General features: G+C 58.3%; 1 protein-coding gene across 1 annotated transcript; it reads left to right on the top strand.

Annotated features, from left to right (window-relative positions):
- Nucleotides 1–413: 413 nt before the first annotated feature.
- LMAN1L (lectin, mannose binding 1 like) lies at nt 414–14,261 on the top strand. The gene is made up of 13 exons (XM_087856785.1): nt 414–1,860; nt 4,820–4,974; nt 5,087–5,194; nt 5,284–5,342; nt 6,731–6,830; nt 7,202–7,322; nt 8,124–8,179; nt 8,774–8,906; nt 9,216–9,367; nt 10,429–10,496; nt 11,306–11,429; nt 12,060–12,187; nt 13,241–14,261. The coding sequence occupies exons 1-13, from the start codon at nt 1,452–1,454 to the stop codon at nt 13,368–13,370; spliced, it is 1,743 nt and encodes a 580-aa protein (XP_087712911.1). The 5' UTR covers nt 414–1,451; the 3' UTR covers nt 13,371–14,261.
- Nucleotides 14,262–14,320: the final 59 nt, after the last annotated feature.

Below are 14,320 nucleotides of genomic sequence, written 5' to 3'. Positions count from 1 at the left end.
GTGGCTGTGGGCACGCTTGGCCAGGAAGCAGGTGGAGAGTGAGAGGTGCGAGCACAGGGAGCTGCAGTGGGAGGGGCCCGGGAGGAAGGGCAGAGGAAAGGAGCCACCAGGGGCAAGGGGGAGGGGTGCCACCCGGAGCGAGCGGGGGGGGGGGGGGGGGAGGGGGGGGGGGAAGTGGATGTTCCTCGGCCTTCCACACGGCAGAGGCAGGTTGAGAAGTGTCCACTAGACGCAAAGAACAGAGTCGCCGTCAGGCCTGGCTGGAGCGGTTGTCATGGGGCAGTGGGGGCAGGAGCGAGAAGGCCTGAGTGGCAGGCGAGGGAGCAGGGCCACACCGGGGCCTGCCTTTCCACAGCGTGGCCGAGAAGGTGAGGGGGACAGCGGGGGGAGGGGGCCGAGGGCTTACTGGTGAGAAATGAAGGTTTCCTTTTAGCGTGTCCTAAAATTTTCCACTTACCGCCTCGATTTTAATTAATTCGTAGAGCTTTGGTAACGTAATCCTACCGGGAACTTACAAAGCGCAGTGAGACCTCAGCTAGCCAGAATGCTTGGCGAATGAGCCAGCCACTCGGGAAAGTGAACATTTATTTGAGTGAAAAATATTTGAAACATAGGATTTCTTTTTTAAGACGTGTTTAGTATGGAAATAATCATATAAACACATGCAGCGGAGAGTAATGAGCGCAGGCATCCTCGCCCTCCAGCTTGAACAGCAGCTCCAGACCAATCCTGTGCCCTCCGTGCCCCTGCACCCCCAAGCTCTGAGCTCCGGGACCCTTGGAAGCAGATCCCAGACAGGATATCAATTCGTCGGTACAGCTTTCCTACGTTTCTCTAAAAGACGAAACACTCTTTTAAAAAAATGTAACCACAGTACCATTATTACTCCTAAAGTCTTTAACAGTAATTCCTTATGTAATCAAATATTCATTGTTCAGATTTCCCCCAACAGTCTCATTTTCCCCAGTCGGTTCGTTAAAATTAGGCTCCCAACAAGGTCCACACATTGCATTTAATCGCTCTGTCTGTTAGGACTCCCTTTCTTTTCTTCATGGAATTTATGTGTGGAGGAAACCAGGCTGCTTGGAAACATGAGTGTTAGGGAATGTGGGACTGAGCTGAGTGCCCCGGCAGAGCGAGCGGGACAGGGAAGGCCAGGGGCGGGGCGGGGTGCAGGGGGCAGGGACGATGACCAGACAGTTGGGACAACACCTGCCTGTGGGAAGGAGGCAGGAGGTGGAGGCCCGTCCTGAGCAAGGGGAGAGGACAGGGCTGCTGAGGGCCGGGGCCTGTGCTCGTGATCCCTGAGGCTTCATGGCTGCTGGAGCTGAGGGAAGGTGGGAAGATGGCCTGAGCCCAGAAACAGGGGTAGAACCAGTTGCGTGAGAGGTCAGGGGTCAGGCTGGAGATGAGGGAGGGGCTGGCCTGAGGTCAGGCCTAGAAGGAACAGGATGTCTGTGTCAGGGATGAAGGGAGAGGACAGTGCCAGAAGCCAGCTCCTCCCCACCTGGCCCAGTCCCCGGAGCCCCTCCCTGGCCTCCCAGCTGCAGCTCCTCCCTGGGGCCCGGACACCAGATCCCTTCACAATGCTGGTGGTCGGCGGCCCCAAGCCCTGGACACCAGGTCCCTTCACAATGCTGGTGGTCGGCGGCCCCAAGCCCTGGACGCCAGGTCCCTTCACAATGCTGGTGGTCGGCGGCCCCAAGCCCTGGCGCTGCCTTCTCCTCCTTCTGCTCCTGGGCCCCCACAGCCCTGAGGGGGCCAGTCCCCCTCAGAGAAGGTTTGAGTACAAGCTCAGCTTCAAAGGACCAAGACCAGCGTTGCCCGGGGCAGGAATACCCTTCTGGAGTCATCATGGAGGTGAGGTGTGGGGTGGGGACCAGCTGGAGGGGCTGACCAGCTCTAGGTGCCTGTGACTTGGGGTCGAGTGGGCCTGCTGGTACGAGCCGCTACCCAAGAGGGGCCCAGACCTGAGGCAGGCAGTGGCCTCAGCCCCAGGACCCCTCCCAGGCTTCTTTCCTTCTCCAGCCACCGCAACCCCACCCCCATCCACCAGTCTCCGTTTCTCCTCTCGGCCTCTCTCTTTCTCTGCCCCAGGACTTCTCTTTTCCTTTCGCCTCTCTTTGGACCCCCTCTTCTTCCTCTGCCTCTTGGACCCATAAGCACACACATGCTCGCTCACACGCTGCGTCCCACACAGACACAAGGCTTCGTGGACCAGCACCTGCCTCCCTTCTCCCTGCTCCTCGCTGCCAGGCCTGTGGCCGTCCATGAGAACGGGGCGGGGGGAGCTTCCCGGAGGGAGCTACCTAACCAGCTGCTTTGCCAGAGGGCACCAGCTCCGCCCTGTGTGTGCTTTGGGTGGAAGCAGGCAGGAGAGGAACTTCCAAACCCAGGCCCATAGAGTCTGTCTTCTACTTGGTCTCGTTCGCAAAGGATTTGTTTCCCTGATGTGAGGCTCAATCTCACAACCCTGAGATCATGACCTGAGCCAAAATGACGCTTAACCCACCCAGGCGCCCCTCAACAGGCTTTCTGAGGACTTATAAGGACCCGTGCAGTACAGAGGAGCTCAAATTAGGAATGAACAAGACTAAGGCAGAGGCTGCCTAAGGCTGAGGCTGATGAGTCCAGAACATGGCTTGTCACCTAAACATGCTGTGTGGTCTGCCCAACCTTCAGAGTTAGGCCATGGATCTGGTTCAGAGCCACCTAGCAGGCAAAGCAAAGAGAGAAAGCAGATCCACTATGTATTTCTGTGTCTATGAGATGGAGGTGCTGAGGAAGGGCATGATTTCTGACTGAGATCAGAACAAATATCCCTGCCAGATGACAGGCCCTGTCAGAAGGGTCTTTGGCCCAATACTTCCCTCACAGAGGCACAGGAGGTAAGCAAAGAAAGGGCCCAATTCTCACAGCACCAAGCCAGGCCCCGTCTCAGGCCTACGATGGCAGGGCCTGTATAACACTCCCTGCTCTGGGCCCGGTCGAGTCTGGAGTGTCCCAGACCATATGTCTGGGGAGCAGAGGAGCGTTCTCCAAGATCACGCAGTGATATGCTTCCTGTCCATTCATTCATTCACTCATCCTTTCATCAGACTCCCACCACCATGCCCCTCTGTGCTCGGCCCAGAGACACGGGCTGTCAGACTCAAGGAGGCCGCAGTTTGGGGTGAGGTCCACGTAAAGCTGCGTGCGTGTCTTATTCGGTGGACAATCCCTGCCTCCTGCAAGTCACTTCAGAGGCAGTGGTGGCTTCAAAGGGCCCCCAGGACATCTGGCCTTGCAGCCTCCGAGCCTCCCCGCCCCCAGCCCTGGCCTTGCTGAGCAAACAGCCTGGATTAGCAGTCTCCGGAAAGTCCTGGCAAGGCCTGGGCCTTGGGCCAGGTTCCAGGCTGGCAGGCCATAGGGGTGGGGAGCCAGCTGGGGTGAGGCCTCTGATCTCTCTTCCCCTGATTCCTGCCAAGCCTGCCTCAGTTTCTCTCCCTTTTCCCTCCTCCTCCCAGACAGGCCTCCACTTAGCCACAGCCCCTGATAAATCACACACACACACACACACACACACACACACACACTCCATCCTCCACCCTTTCCTCACGGTCCTGCCAGCCTGTCCCCACCTTTGCTTTCATGCTTTCCTCACCTTGGGATGTCCCCTAGATCCCCCCACCAGGAAGCACCCGGCCTCATTTGGCCACCCTGGAGTCTCTCCATGCTTCCACGGCCTGGAGGCCTGAACCCCAGCATGGCTGTTCTCGCAAAGGGCTCTGCTGTGTCCTGTGGCCTTGGGCATGTCCTTTTCCTTTGCCTGAGGCCTGTTTCCTCACCTGAGACACAAAAAGGGGTAGACACAAATCTCTCCTGTGGTGGAAAAAGCTGACACTCGAACAACGCAGGGGTTAGGGGCGCTGAGCCCACACGCAGCAGAAAATTAGGGTATAACTTGTGACGCCTCCAAAACCTGTTATTAGCTTGACCAGAAGCCTTCCCGATACACAGTCAAGTAACGCATCTTTTGTATGATGTAGACATTATATACTGGATTCTTAGAATAACTACGCCAGAAAGAGGAAAGTTGTTATCAAGAAAATCATAAGAAAAAGGGACGCCTGGGCGGCTGAGTCCGTTAAGCACCAGATTCTTGGTTTTGCCTCAGGTCATGATCTCAGGGTCCTGGGATCGGGCTCCACACTCAGCGCGGAGTCTGCTCAAGATTCTTTTGCCTCCCTAACCCTCCCCCACTCCTCCTCCCCCTGCTCACACTCCTGCTCTCTCACACTCTCTCTCTTAAATAAATAGATTTTTAAAAAGAAGAAGGGAGAAAATCATAAGGGAGAGAAAATACATTTGCAGAGTCATACTGCATTTATCGAAAACATTCGTGTCTAAATGGACCCGTGCAATTTGAAGCTGTGTTGTTCAAGGGTCAGCCGCCCTTTGGAATCAGATGGAGCTGAGTTCCAATCCACTTAGTTCCTTAACTTTTCTGAGCCTCAGTTTCCTCATGTGTAGAATGGGGTCTTTTAAAAGCAGGCCACACAGATTTGTGGTGAGGCTTGCATGAGAAGGCAGGTAAAGCACCCCCCCGTGGGTCAGGCATCCACTGCCCTGTCCTGGCAAAGCCTCCCCCCTCCCCGGCTGTGCTGGGCTCCTGCTCCCCCTTCTTCAGTGGGTTCCCATGTCCAACAGCTGGCCTGTTATTTACTGGCAGGCCTTGATGTTACCTCCTTCCACCCCCCGGCCCTGCCCCGGTCAGGGAGAGCATGCTGGGGCAAGTGGGGACGGTGGGGCCCCAGGCCTGAGCTGCCCTGGTCCACAGATGCCATACTGGGCCTGGAAGAAGTGCGGCTGGCCCCATCCTTGCAGAACCGCAGCGGCGCCGTGTGGAGCAGGGTCCCCGTCCTCTTCTCGGCCTGGGAGGTGGAGGCGCAGATGAGGGTGACCGGGCCGGGGCGCCGGGGAGCCCAGGGCTTGGTGAGTGGCCCCAACCAAGGCCTGGCAGAGGGGGTGAGGCAGGGAGGTGGGTGGTGAGCCCAAGGTTCCAGTGTCCCGAGGGACCCCGGGTTGAGCGGCTGGGGACCCGCAGGCCGTGTGGTACACCCGCGGCAGGGGCCAAGTAGGCTCCGTCCTGGAGGGGCTGGCCTCGTGGGACGGCATCGGGATCCTCTTCGACTCCTCGGCCGAGGATGCCCAGGTGAGTGGTGATCTCCTGCCCCCCCCCATCTACACCATCACCCTCCTCCCTGTGCCCGCGGCTCAGGCTGCTTGTCACCTCCCATGCAGAACAGCCCCGCCATCCGCGTGCTGGCCAGCGATGGGCACATTCGCTACGAGCCTCGTGGGTAAGGGCCTGTCTGGACTGACCCCCATCCCTCTCCTGGGCCACGAGGGCCTCAGCGGTGACCCACACCACCGCCGACTCGGGCCCCTGCCCCAGCCTCTGACGGAGACCCCCCACCCCGCCGGGGCTGTGCCCTCCGCTGGCCTCTTCTCTGAGCTTCTGGCGGCTGCCTGGGAACTCCCCCCCACTTGGTCCCAGCTGGGCCTCCTCTGGGGTGGGGGCCAGAGCTTGCCTGTGCTTCCCAGGAACTGCCCCACCGAGTCCTCAATTCATTCAACCTCACAGCCCCCCCATTTCCCCGCTTGGGGGGCGGGGTGCGAAATGACTCAGGGCAGAGGCTGTGCCGAGCGCTGTCACTCACAGCATCTCATCTGGTCAGCAACACTCTGGAGAGGGGGGATTATTAGTCCCCAATTACAGTCGAGGATGTTGAGCCCCGGAGAGGTGGAGTGACTTGCCCGAGGTCAATCCGCGGCGTGCGGAGCCGGAGCTGAGATTTGAGGCCAGATGGCCACGCCCTGCCCCTGCTCCAGCCGCCAGCCTGCCCGCGCCTTCCCTTTCTCCCGGATGACGTGGCTGCCCATCCCTCCTCGGAGCCGGGCCAGTCCGCCCGTGTCTCTCAGCAAACGCCCCTGAGCTCATAACAATTAGAATAATTGCTAGCACTTACGGAGCAGGGCTTACCTGGGTGCCTGGCGCAGCGCCAAGCACTCGGCATTCGCTGTCTCAGTTAAGCCTCATAACAATGTTATGAGGTAGTTTCAATTATTATCCTCATTTTCAAGATGGGGCAACTCAGGTCTGGAAGGCTGTGGTAATTTGCCCAAGGTCACACGGTGCTGGCTGGAGCTGGGGCTCCTCCCTGCGACGTGCCACCTCCCTCTGGGCGGAAGGTCTGTGTGCCTGTGTGCCCAGAGACACTCAGGACCTCTCGGGCCCGTAGACCTCGTCTCGTGTTGGCAGTCCTGAGTCTGTCCTGCTGCTCTGAGCTTGGAGAAGCCTTGCCCAGAGGCGCAGGGGGACATGGAGGGTAAGGGAGAGACAGTGGTAGGAGGCGGTGGGCCTGGGGGACTGAGGGCAGAACTCCAACGTTGGTCCAGGCTCTGTCCCCCGAGGGAAGAGTCACAGGAAGGCCTGGGCCTCTTCTGTAAACTCCAAGTCTCAGCACTCTGCCAGGCAAGGCTTGGTTTCCCGCTCGTCTCTCTTCTGCTGAAGAAGCAGACTGCAGCAAGGGAGACTCACACTAGACCACAGGGACCTGTCCCATCCCGGGTCACCCAGTGGGGAGGGTGGTGGTGCCATAGGCCCACGCAGAGCAGCCCCTGGGACCACCCCCACTGGCCAGGCCTTAGGTCCCACGTGGCCGGGCTGGATTCCAAGTGCCCACAGGGACGGAGCCAGCCGGGTGCTGGGCTCCTGCCACCGGGACTTCCGCAACCTGCCGTACCCCTTCAGAGCACGGATCACCTACTGGGGGCAGAGGCTGCGCGTGAGTAGCCCCTCCTGCTTTTGCAGAGGCTCTGGGCAGGGAGAGGCAGAGCGCAGGGCTCAGAGCTCCAGGGGTGCTATGTGAGCACCATGACCCCAACAGACCGGTGCCCGTGACACCACATAGGGTCCCTGGCACACACGGGGACCCTCCTCCCTGCACAGACCGCTAACTCCCAGAGCACACACTTACGAGGGCTAGCGTGAGACCAGGTGAGCGTGTCCCCCATGCCATTCTGACACCGAGCCCCGGGGCCGCCTTTAGAACCCGGGGAGCCAGTGAATCAGGGGTGGGGACGATGCCCCGCTGCTGGGGTTAGGGGAGAGGAGGGGGTTCCATGCCCAAGGGGCTCAGTCCTCTGTGACCCTCAGGTGTCCCTGAACAGTGGCCTCACTCCCAACGACCTAGATGAGGTCTGCGTTGACACGGGGCCCCTGCTTTTGGCTCCTGGAGGTTTCTTTGGGGTCTCGGCAGCCACCAGCACCCTGGCAGGTGAGGGCCTTCTGGGCAGGTGAGAGCAGAGGAGTGGGTACCTAATGACCCATGACCCATCCTGACCACACCTTCTAAAGAGCTCTGGGTGTGGGCCAGCCACTTCCTTTCTATGTGGCCTGGGGAGTCATGCACGAGCCCTCTCTGGGCCTCTGTTACCATCGGGGAAGCTCATGTCTGCCATGCAAAGCTGCCGAAAGTCTCAAATAGGATACAGCACAAGAAGTCTTTATTCCAGCGCACCTAGCTGGGAACTGTGGGGCGAGTGGAAGAGGGACAGCCATGAGGGGTGTTTAGGGAACTGGAGCCAAAGGCTGTAACACAATGAAGAGTCCACAGACGGACCCACAGCTGGCAAGCAGGGTGTGATCTGAGAGTGGGAGCTCTTGAAGGCCAGGACTTTGGTCCTTAGACTCCAGGCACTAGGGAGCCATGGAAGGTTTCTGAGGAGGAGAGTGACATGCCATGCTGAGGAGGTGGCCGTTGCCTGGTTGCCTCTGCCAGTAGCAGCCATGCTGTGGGGCCTGAGGGTGTCACTCAGTCTGTTGCCCTGGCTCTAGCCACTCACCGTGGGCCCACCTTTGGCTCTGTGTGGGGGTCAACACTCACAGTCCCCCATTTGCTTGTCTGACCCTCACACATTTCCTATGAAGTGAGCAAGACGAGGGATAGAGCTGCCCAAAATCACCCAGATCTCCTGCCTGCCTGGAATATAATGGAGTCTGGCAGGGTGGGGGCTGAGTAAGTGGGCAGAGGGGTGGAGGGGGGTGTCTTACCTTCCCTCCTCTCCCCCCTTTCCAGATGACCATGACATCCTGTCCTTCCTGACCTTCAGTCTGAGTGAACCGGATCCGAAGGTGATGCCAGCCCTGGGCCGGCCTTCAGGGGAGAGCAGGGGGAGAGACAGCCCAGGGACCCCTCCCCGCCCCAGATGCTTCTGGTCACGTCCTGTGCAGTCAGTCCTGTCGTTCCAGCCTTTATATCTACTGCTATCTGTCTATCTCTCTGAGCTCTGCTCAGGCCAGGCCTTGTTCTGGGCTGTGCTGGGGGCCAGAGGTGACCTAAGAGCTAGGCCCTGTCCCGAAGCAGCTCCCCAGCTGGCTGGGAGAGCACAGAAGAGGGGTCCTGACCCCCCAGGGGGAGCAGGGAGGGCCACCTATTAGAGACGGGCTGGAAAGGGCTGGAAAGGGCAGAGAGGTAGCTGAGTGGAGGAGCAGCAGGGACAAAGGTCTGAGTCCTGAGAGACTGCTGGAGCCAGGCAGCAGCAGGAGCAAAGGGTGTGGGGATCCGCTGCAGCCCGCAGGGCCTGGTGGCTGAGCCGAGGGAGACCCAGCAGGGGTGCTGCGATGAATGTTTGCTCCAGGAGGGGGATTGGAGGCCCTGTGGGAAAGCTCCCCTCACCCGCAGATCTCCCATGGGTTTCAGGCCTGAGTTCTGTCTTCTTTTCCCAGCCTCCCGCCCATCCCTTTCTGGAGATGGAGGAGCTCCGGCTGGCGAGGCAGCTGGAAGGGCTTCGGGCAAGGCTGGCCCTGGGCACCAGGGAGGACGTGATTCCACAGCTGAGCTCCGAAGTGCAGGATGAGGGTAGGGACCCAGGGAGCAGGCAGGTGGGGCAGGGGCCCATTTGAGCATCACAGGATCCTCTTCCCTTCAGACCAGGAGCCCTTTAACTAATGGGGAGAGGAAGGTCTGTGGAGGCCGCATCTAGCAGGCCCTGGGTCCCAGGTGCTCTGTCCTAACCCCACCCCACCACCCAGACATATCTTTCCAGCAGAGAGTCTTGGAAGCAGAAGCCATGCCTTTCTGCTCCCCCTCTCCAAGGAGCCCCCAAAAGATAGGATCTGCTACCCCACTGTCGCTGGCTGCCTGTCACAGCTCTGCCTCAATCTCCAGGGGAAAGAAGCTTTGGCCTGGAGGAGACGCTGGGCAGACACCGCCAGATCCTGCAGGCTCTCCAGGGTCTGTCCAAACAGGTGGCCCAGGCTGAGAGGCAATGGAAGAAGCAGCTGGGGTCCCCGGGCCACGCCAGGCCTGTGGGAGCCTGGGTGAGTGGCCCCTGGGGCACCCAAGGCCCTGCCTGCAGGCCTGGAAAAGCACGCTCCCTCAGGCACTGGGCCCCTGGTACCGGCGGGCTCCCTCTGCCCAGAAGGAGGAGCAAGTGCTATACTTAGGAACTCGTCTCCCCCAAGGTCTGGAGGGAAAGGAGAGCGGGGTGCTGTGCTGCAGGTGGCAGGACGGGGTGGAGCGGCCACGCAGGGGAGTGAGCAGGAGAGTAGCCCCGCACAAGCACATGCCCACGGATCCATGCAGCTGGGGCTGGGGAGAGGAGATGCCAGGTATTTGGACACAGGCTGTAGACAAGTGCCAGAAATAGACTGGGTGCTAATTTGCATGTAGCTCCACATGTGATTTGATTCACATACGGTTGCTTAATGCTCAGATGCACCAGAATCCTTGTTTCATCTCCCCTGCCATCCTGGCTTCTCCTCCAAGGAACCATGCCCTGTGGCACGCCCAGCCTGGGGCCTGAGAGCTGGACTCAGTCAAGATGTTAGATGCCGAGCAGAAGAGGCCCGTGGCTCCTGGGAGCTCTGCTGGGCTCTGGCGGCGCAGGCCTTTCATCTTGTGTGCTCAGGCCAGAGCAGCTGAGGCTGGGCTGCTGGAGGGGGGAGGAGGGGAAGGGGCTGCACTCCAAGGCTAGGCCTCTCTGATCCTACTTCCAGGCTCAGAACTCCTCCTGCCAGATTCTATCCATCCCAGAGAGGGGCGGTCACTTCTCCAGGCCACTCAGCAAGACAGAGGCCCAAGCATTGAGAGTTATTCGGCACTGGCCTCATCTTGGCCTGTGCCCTGGGGGGTAGTAGGTAGGAGAGGACAGAGAGCCCATGACCCTCAGGGAGAGGGGTTTGGCGGGGGAGGGAATCCAGAAGGCCAGCTAGACAGGGGAGAAACTCAGTGTGTCAATAATGTCCAAACTGACGAGGGGCCAGGTAAGCTGGCAAGGCCTTCCAGAAGGAAGAGGGCTGCAGTGTCCTTGGGGAAGAGGGACTCTGAGAAGAGAGGGGCTCTGCCATGGGCCCTAGAGAACAGGGCAACCCTCCTGCAGGATTCTGCCAAGGTCAGCGCCCTGCTCCATGGACAGAGAACTCTACTCCAGCACCTGCAAGAGATGAGGTGAGGGCACCTGAGAGGAGGGGCCGTGGGGGAGGGGCAGAGAAGCCCTGCTCCACCCACTTGCTCAGCCTCAAGTTCCTCCCTTGGCCTCTTATTCCTTTCCTCATTTTCTGAGTATCCGGCACCAAGTCTGATGGGGAGGCGCTGGGGCAGAGTTAGGTCTATCCACTTGATCTGAACTTAATTGAATCAAGTTTAAAGTTTGAAATTCCTAGTTTAGAAGTAACTCTCCCTGGGAGGGACCCCTATCAGACACCCCACCTCCCCAGGGAAGGTTGGTAAATCTGAGCCCTCCTTCAGTGACAGCTCCTGGAGGAACCATAACCAAGATCAGGCCCAGCTGAAGGGGCGGGAAGTCCCCAGCCCCCTAACATCCCACTTTGGGCCAAGCCTCAGGAGCTACCCATAGAGTTCTGGGGACAGGGAGGTCACCTTGATGCCATGGAAGAGGAAAGCTTCAGGCTGGATGCCGGATTCTGGGTCCCATACCACATCTAGACACTGGGGGGGTGGGAAGATGGGAAGAGGGAGAGGAACTAAATCCCCTGGGGGCTGGCTATGGAAAGCAGAGCCTGAGGAGCCTAGAGTTGAGACAAACAACTTTAGGGAGACCTTTCTCTGAGCTAAAGCTGTCTGAGGATACAGGAAGAAGGTCTGGGGTAAGAAGACCAACCCCTAAGAAGGGGCCCTATGGATGGTGTCTGTTTCACACCAGGTGCTGCCATTAGGGATTATGAGAAATGGTTAGGAGGTTTGGGTGCAACCAGAAGGCGTAATGAGTCATCTCCCTTGGTTTCCACCCCCATCAGGGATGCCGCTGCCCACGTGGCCTCAAGAGCCCAGCTCTTCTATCTGCCTGTGGGCACCAAGCATCATTTCTTAGAGCTGGATCAGATCCTGAGCCTCCTGCAGAAGGACCTTCAGGGCCCACTGGTGAGAGGGAAGGACGGGGTACCCTGAGGACCCCATCCTTGAGGTCCGGGCTCAGCCCCCTTCCTCTAGCACTTCTGCATCCCCAGGCCCTCCTGCCCTTGTGCCCCCCTCCTGGGACTGCTGACAGGCACACCTGCGTCTGTGTCTGTGTCTGTGATATAGATCTTATCTTCTCTCTGCTCTCTGGACGGTCCCATAGACTCGCGATGCCAGCAGGGCCCTGGAGACCCTTGGGTCCAACCCCCTTCAGTGACCAGAAGGGAAACAGGAGTACTTAGACTCGGTGGTGAAGCCCTCCCTTCCCTGTGCCCCATCTTGCTCTTACCTTTGCCCTCACCATTATCCTGTCTTTCGCTCTCTGCTTCTCTCTTTCTCATCTCTAGACCCTTCGGAGCCCTGATGATCCTAGGCCCTAGACCTTCCCAGCTGTTCCCACAGATGATGGAGCCATGGGAGCTAGGGTGGGAGATGCACCTTTATACTCTGACCCCTCTTCAAGTTCCCTGGTGAAAGGCAGGGTGCCCCAAGCCTGGTGAAAGGAAGTAGAGCCCACACATGGCCCAGATTCCAGGTCCCCTTTTTCCTTTTGGGTAAGAAGCTGCTCCAGGACTTTAGAGTGTTCCCTTTCAGAAAGCAGCAGCCAAGAAGCCCCGCCCACCCGGCCAGCGCCCAGGGGCCTCCTCATGCCTGCGGCCCAACATCTTCTTGTTCTTCCTCCTCCTTCAGACTCTAGGCTTCTTCTGCTACGTGCACTTCAGGTGGGTCTTCCCATGGGTAAGACATCCTACACCTACCTGGCATCACTTCATTCTGGGTCACAGCCACTTAATTTGAGAGACGGGGCACTGAGGTCCAGGGGGAATGGGCCTGGTCTACCAGCTGGCAAGGAGCAGCACCGAGGCTAGGACCCATTTTTCTGATAGGCTCTACTGACCACCAGCTCAACTGCTGGCCCCATCTAAGTCCTGCCCTCACAGAACTCACTTGCTGGTGTGAGAAACTGTTGAGTAACTGATAGTTATGTGATCAGTGCCATGATGGCAGGAAGCTCAGGGGCTATGACAGTACAGGAAAAAAGCACTTGACCCAGCTTGAGACGATCAGGGCATTGACCTGGAAGGGACATTGGATATGGGTCATCAAGGTAACTAGAAGTTTTCCAGACTGTCAAGATAAGTAAAGGCATCAATGCAGAGGAACAGCATAAGAAAAGGCACAGAAGCATGAAAAAAATACAGTATTCTGGAGAAAAAGTGGCAAGTTCAGTATTGTCAAAGCAAAGTGTGGGATCAGTTTGTGAAACTGGGCAAAGAGAATTTACAGGGTAGCGGGAGGTCACTAATTCTGTTTGGTGTGTGTTTGTTGAATGAATGAAGCATTTAGAGATGGAGAGTGTGCCAAGGTGCTCAGAAATGGGCCTGACAGTCCTTACTGGTGGAATTTTAAGACAAGAAGGATCAGTGTGGTCTGGGGTGGTCCCAGGGGAGAAGTAAAGTGTGCTGAGCTTTAAAAGTAGAGTAGAAGAGAGGACAGCCTCCAGGTGAGAACAGCAAAGGTACAAAGTGGAAATGATCATAAGCTTATGCATTATGTAGGCTTGCAATGGCGGCCATAAGCCTGGAGCCACCTGGACAAACCTTGAATCCCAGGGGAAGAATGTGGTCCTGATGGGGCAGGCCAAGGGAGCCATAAGAGGTCCTAGAACAGGGGAGGCTGTAGTGGAGAGATGCTAGAGAGGTGAGTGTGGGAGCCTCGTCTCAAGAGCCCGAAAGGCAGAAATCCAAGTAACCTTCTTCTCCTTTCCCTGGCAGTAGGCAGGAGCTGGACAAGAGCCTTTGGGACTGTTTGTCCCCAGGCAGCCCTCTGTGTCCTGCACCAAGCATCTCTGAGGCCCTGGGGGTTCTGAGGAGGCAGCCTTTCTCCCCCAGCATGCATGCATGACTCACCTGCAAGCCCTGAAGGAGATGGATGGTGTCTAGAGGGTACAGAGCTTGGCCAGTACCCTCTCCTTCTGGGTGCCCAGCTCCTGCCCACACCTTAGCTTTTGGGGAGCTCCGATCTTATTAAAGCTGATTTACATCTCCCCATGCTTCGATATGCTCATTTACCTTCTGACTTCTCCGTAATCTTTCTGAAGTCTTCCACCTTCTCTGGTCAGGTAGCTGACAGTGAGCTCCAAGCAGGCAAGGAGGTCAAGGACTGGCTTGATTGCCAAAAGACCAGATACCCCACAAGCCTTGAGCCCTAGAGGATGGAGGGAGAGGAAGTCACAACCATGTATAATTCTATCCCCAAATTCACCCAGAACAATGAGTAATATCTCCAGGTGTCCTTCCTGGCTCAGCCCAGCCAGCATCACCATGAACAACCCTCTCCCTCCCCACTTCTTGCGGCTCTAGGGGTCAGAGGGGCTGGCATGTGACAGAGAACTCTGAGACAACCCATGGAGATATAATGGGATTCCTGTTTTCTGGTCTTCTTCCCTTTCCCAGCTTCCAGCTCTGTGAGCAGCTGCTGGGGCAGTGGTTGGGGAGGATGGGGTAGGGCCCAGGGCTGGATCTTTGCCCCTTGAAACCGCCAGCCGAAATCCTGGCTATCAGCGACCTGGGAGAAGAGGGAGTACTGGAGAGTAGGGAGCAGAATTCCAGGAGCATCAATGCAGCCCCTTTCCCTGGGGAGCGACCCCACCCCCGCAGGCCCTAATCCGTTGTCAGCAATGCCCAGGCGGAGCTTGGCGTGGAAGGAGGCACGTGGGGGAGGCGGGAGTGCAGAGCGGGCACGTGGTCCAGCCTCCACAGCCCCGTGCATGCCCCCCGCCCCCCTTAAGGAGGGGTTTGGGGAGGTGGGGGCGGGCCTGGGCGGGGGCGGGAGGCGGGAGGCTCAGAGCGTGG

This window comes from Ursus americanus, chromosome 28 (genome assembly GCF_024610735.1).
Source record: "Ursus americanus isolate L20-20 chromosome 28, mUrsAme1.1.p, whole genome shotgun sequence".
In the NCBI taxonomy this organism is placed as follows: domain Eukaryota; kingdom Metazoa; phylum Chordata; class Mammalia; order Carnivora; family Ursidae; genus Ursus; species Ursus americanus.
This window is presented reverse-complemented; position numbering and strand designations above follow the sequence as displayed.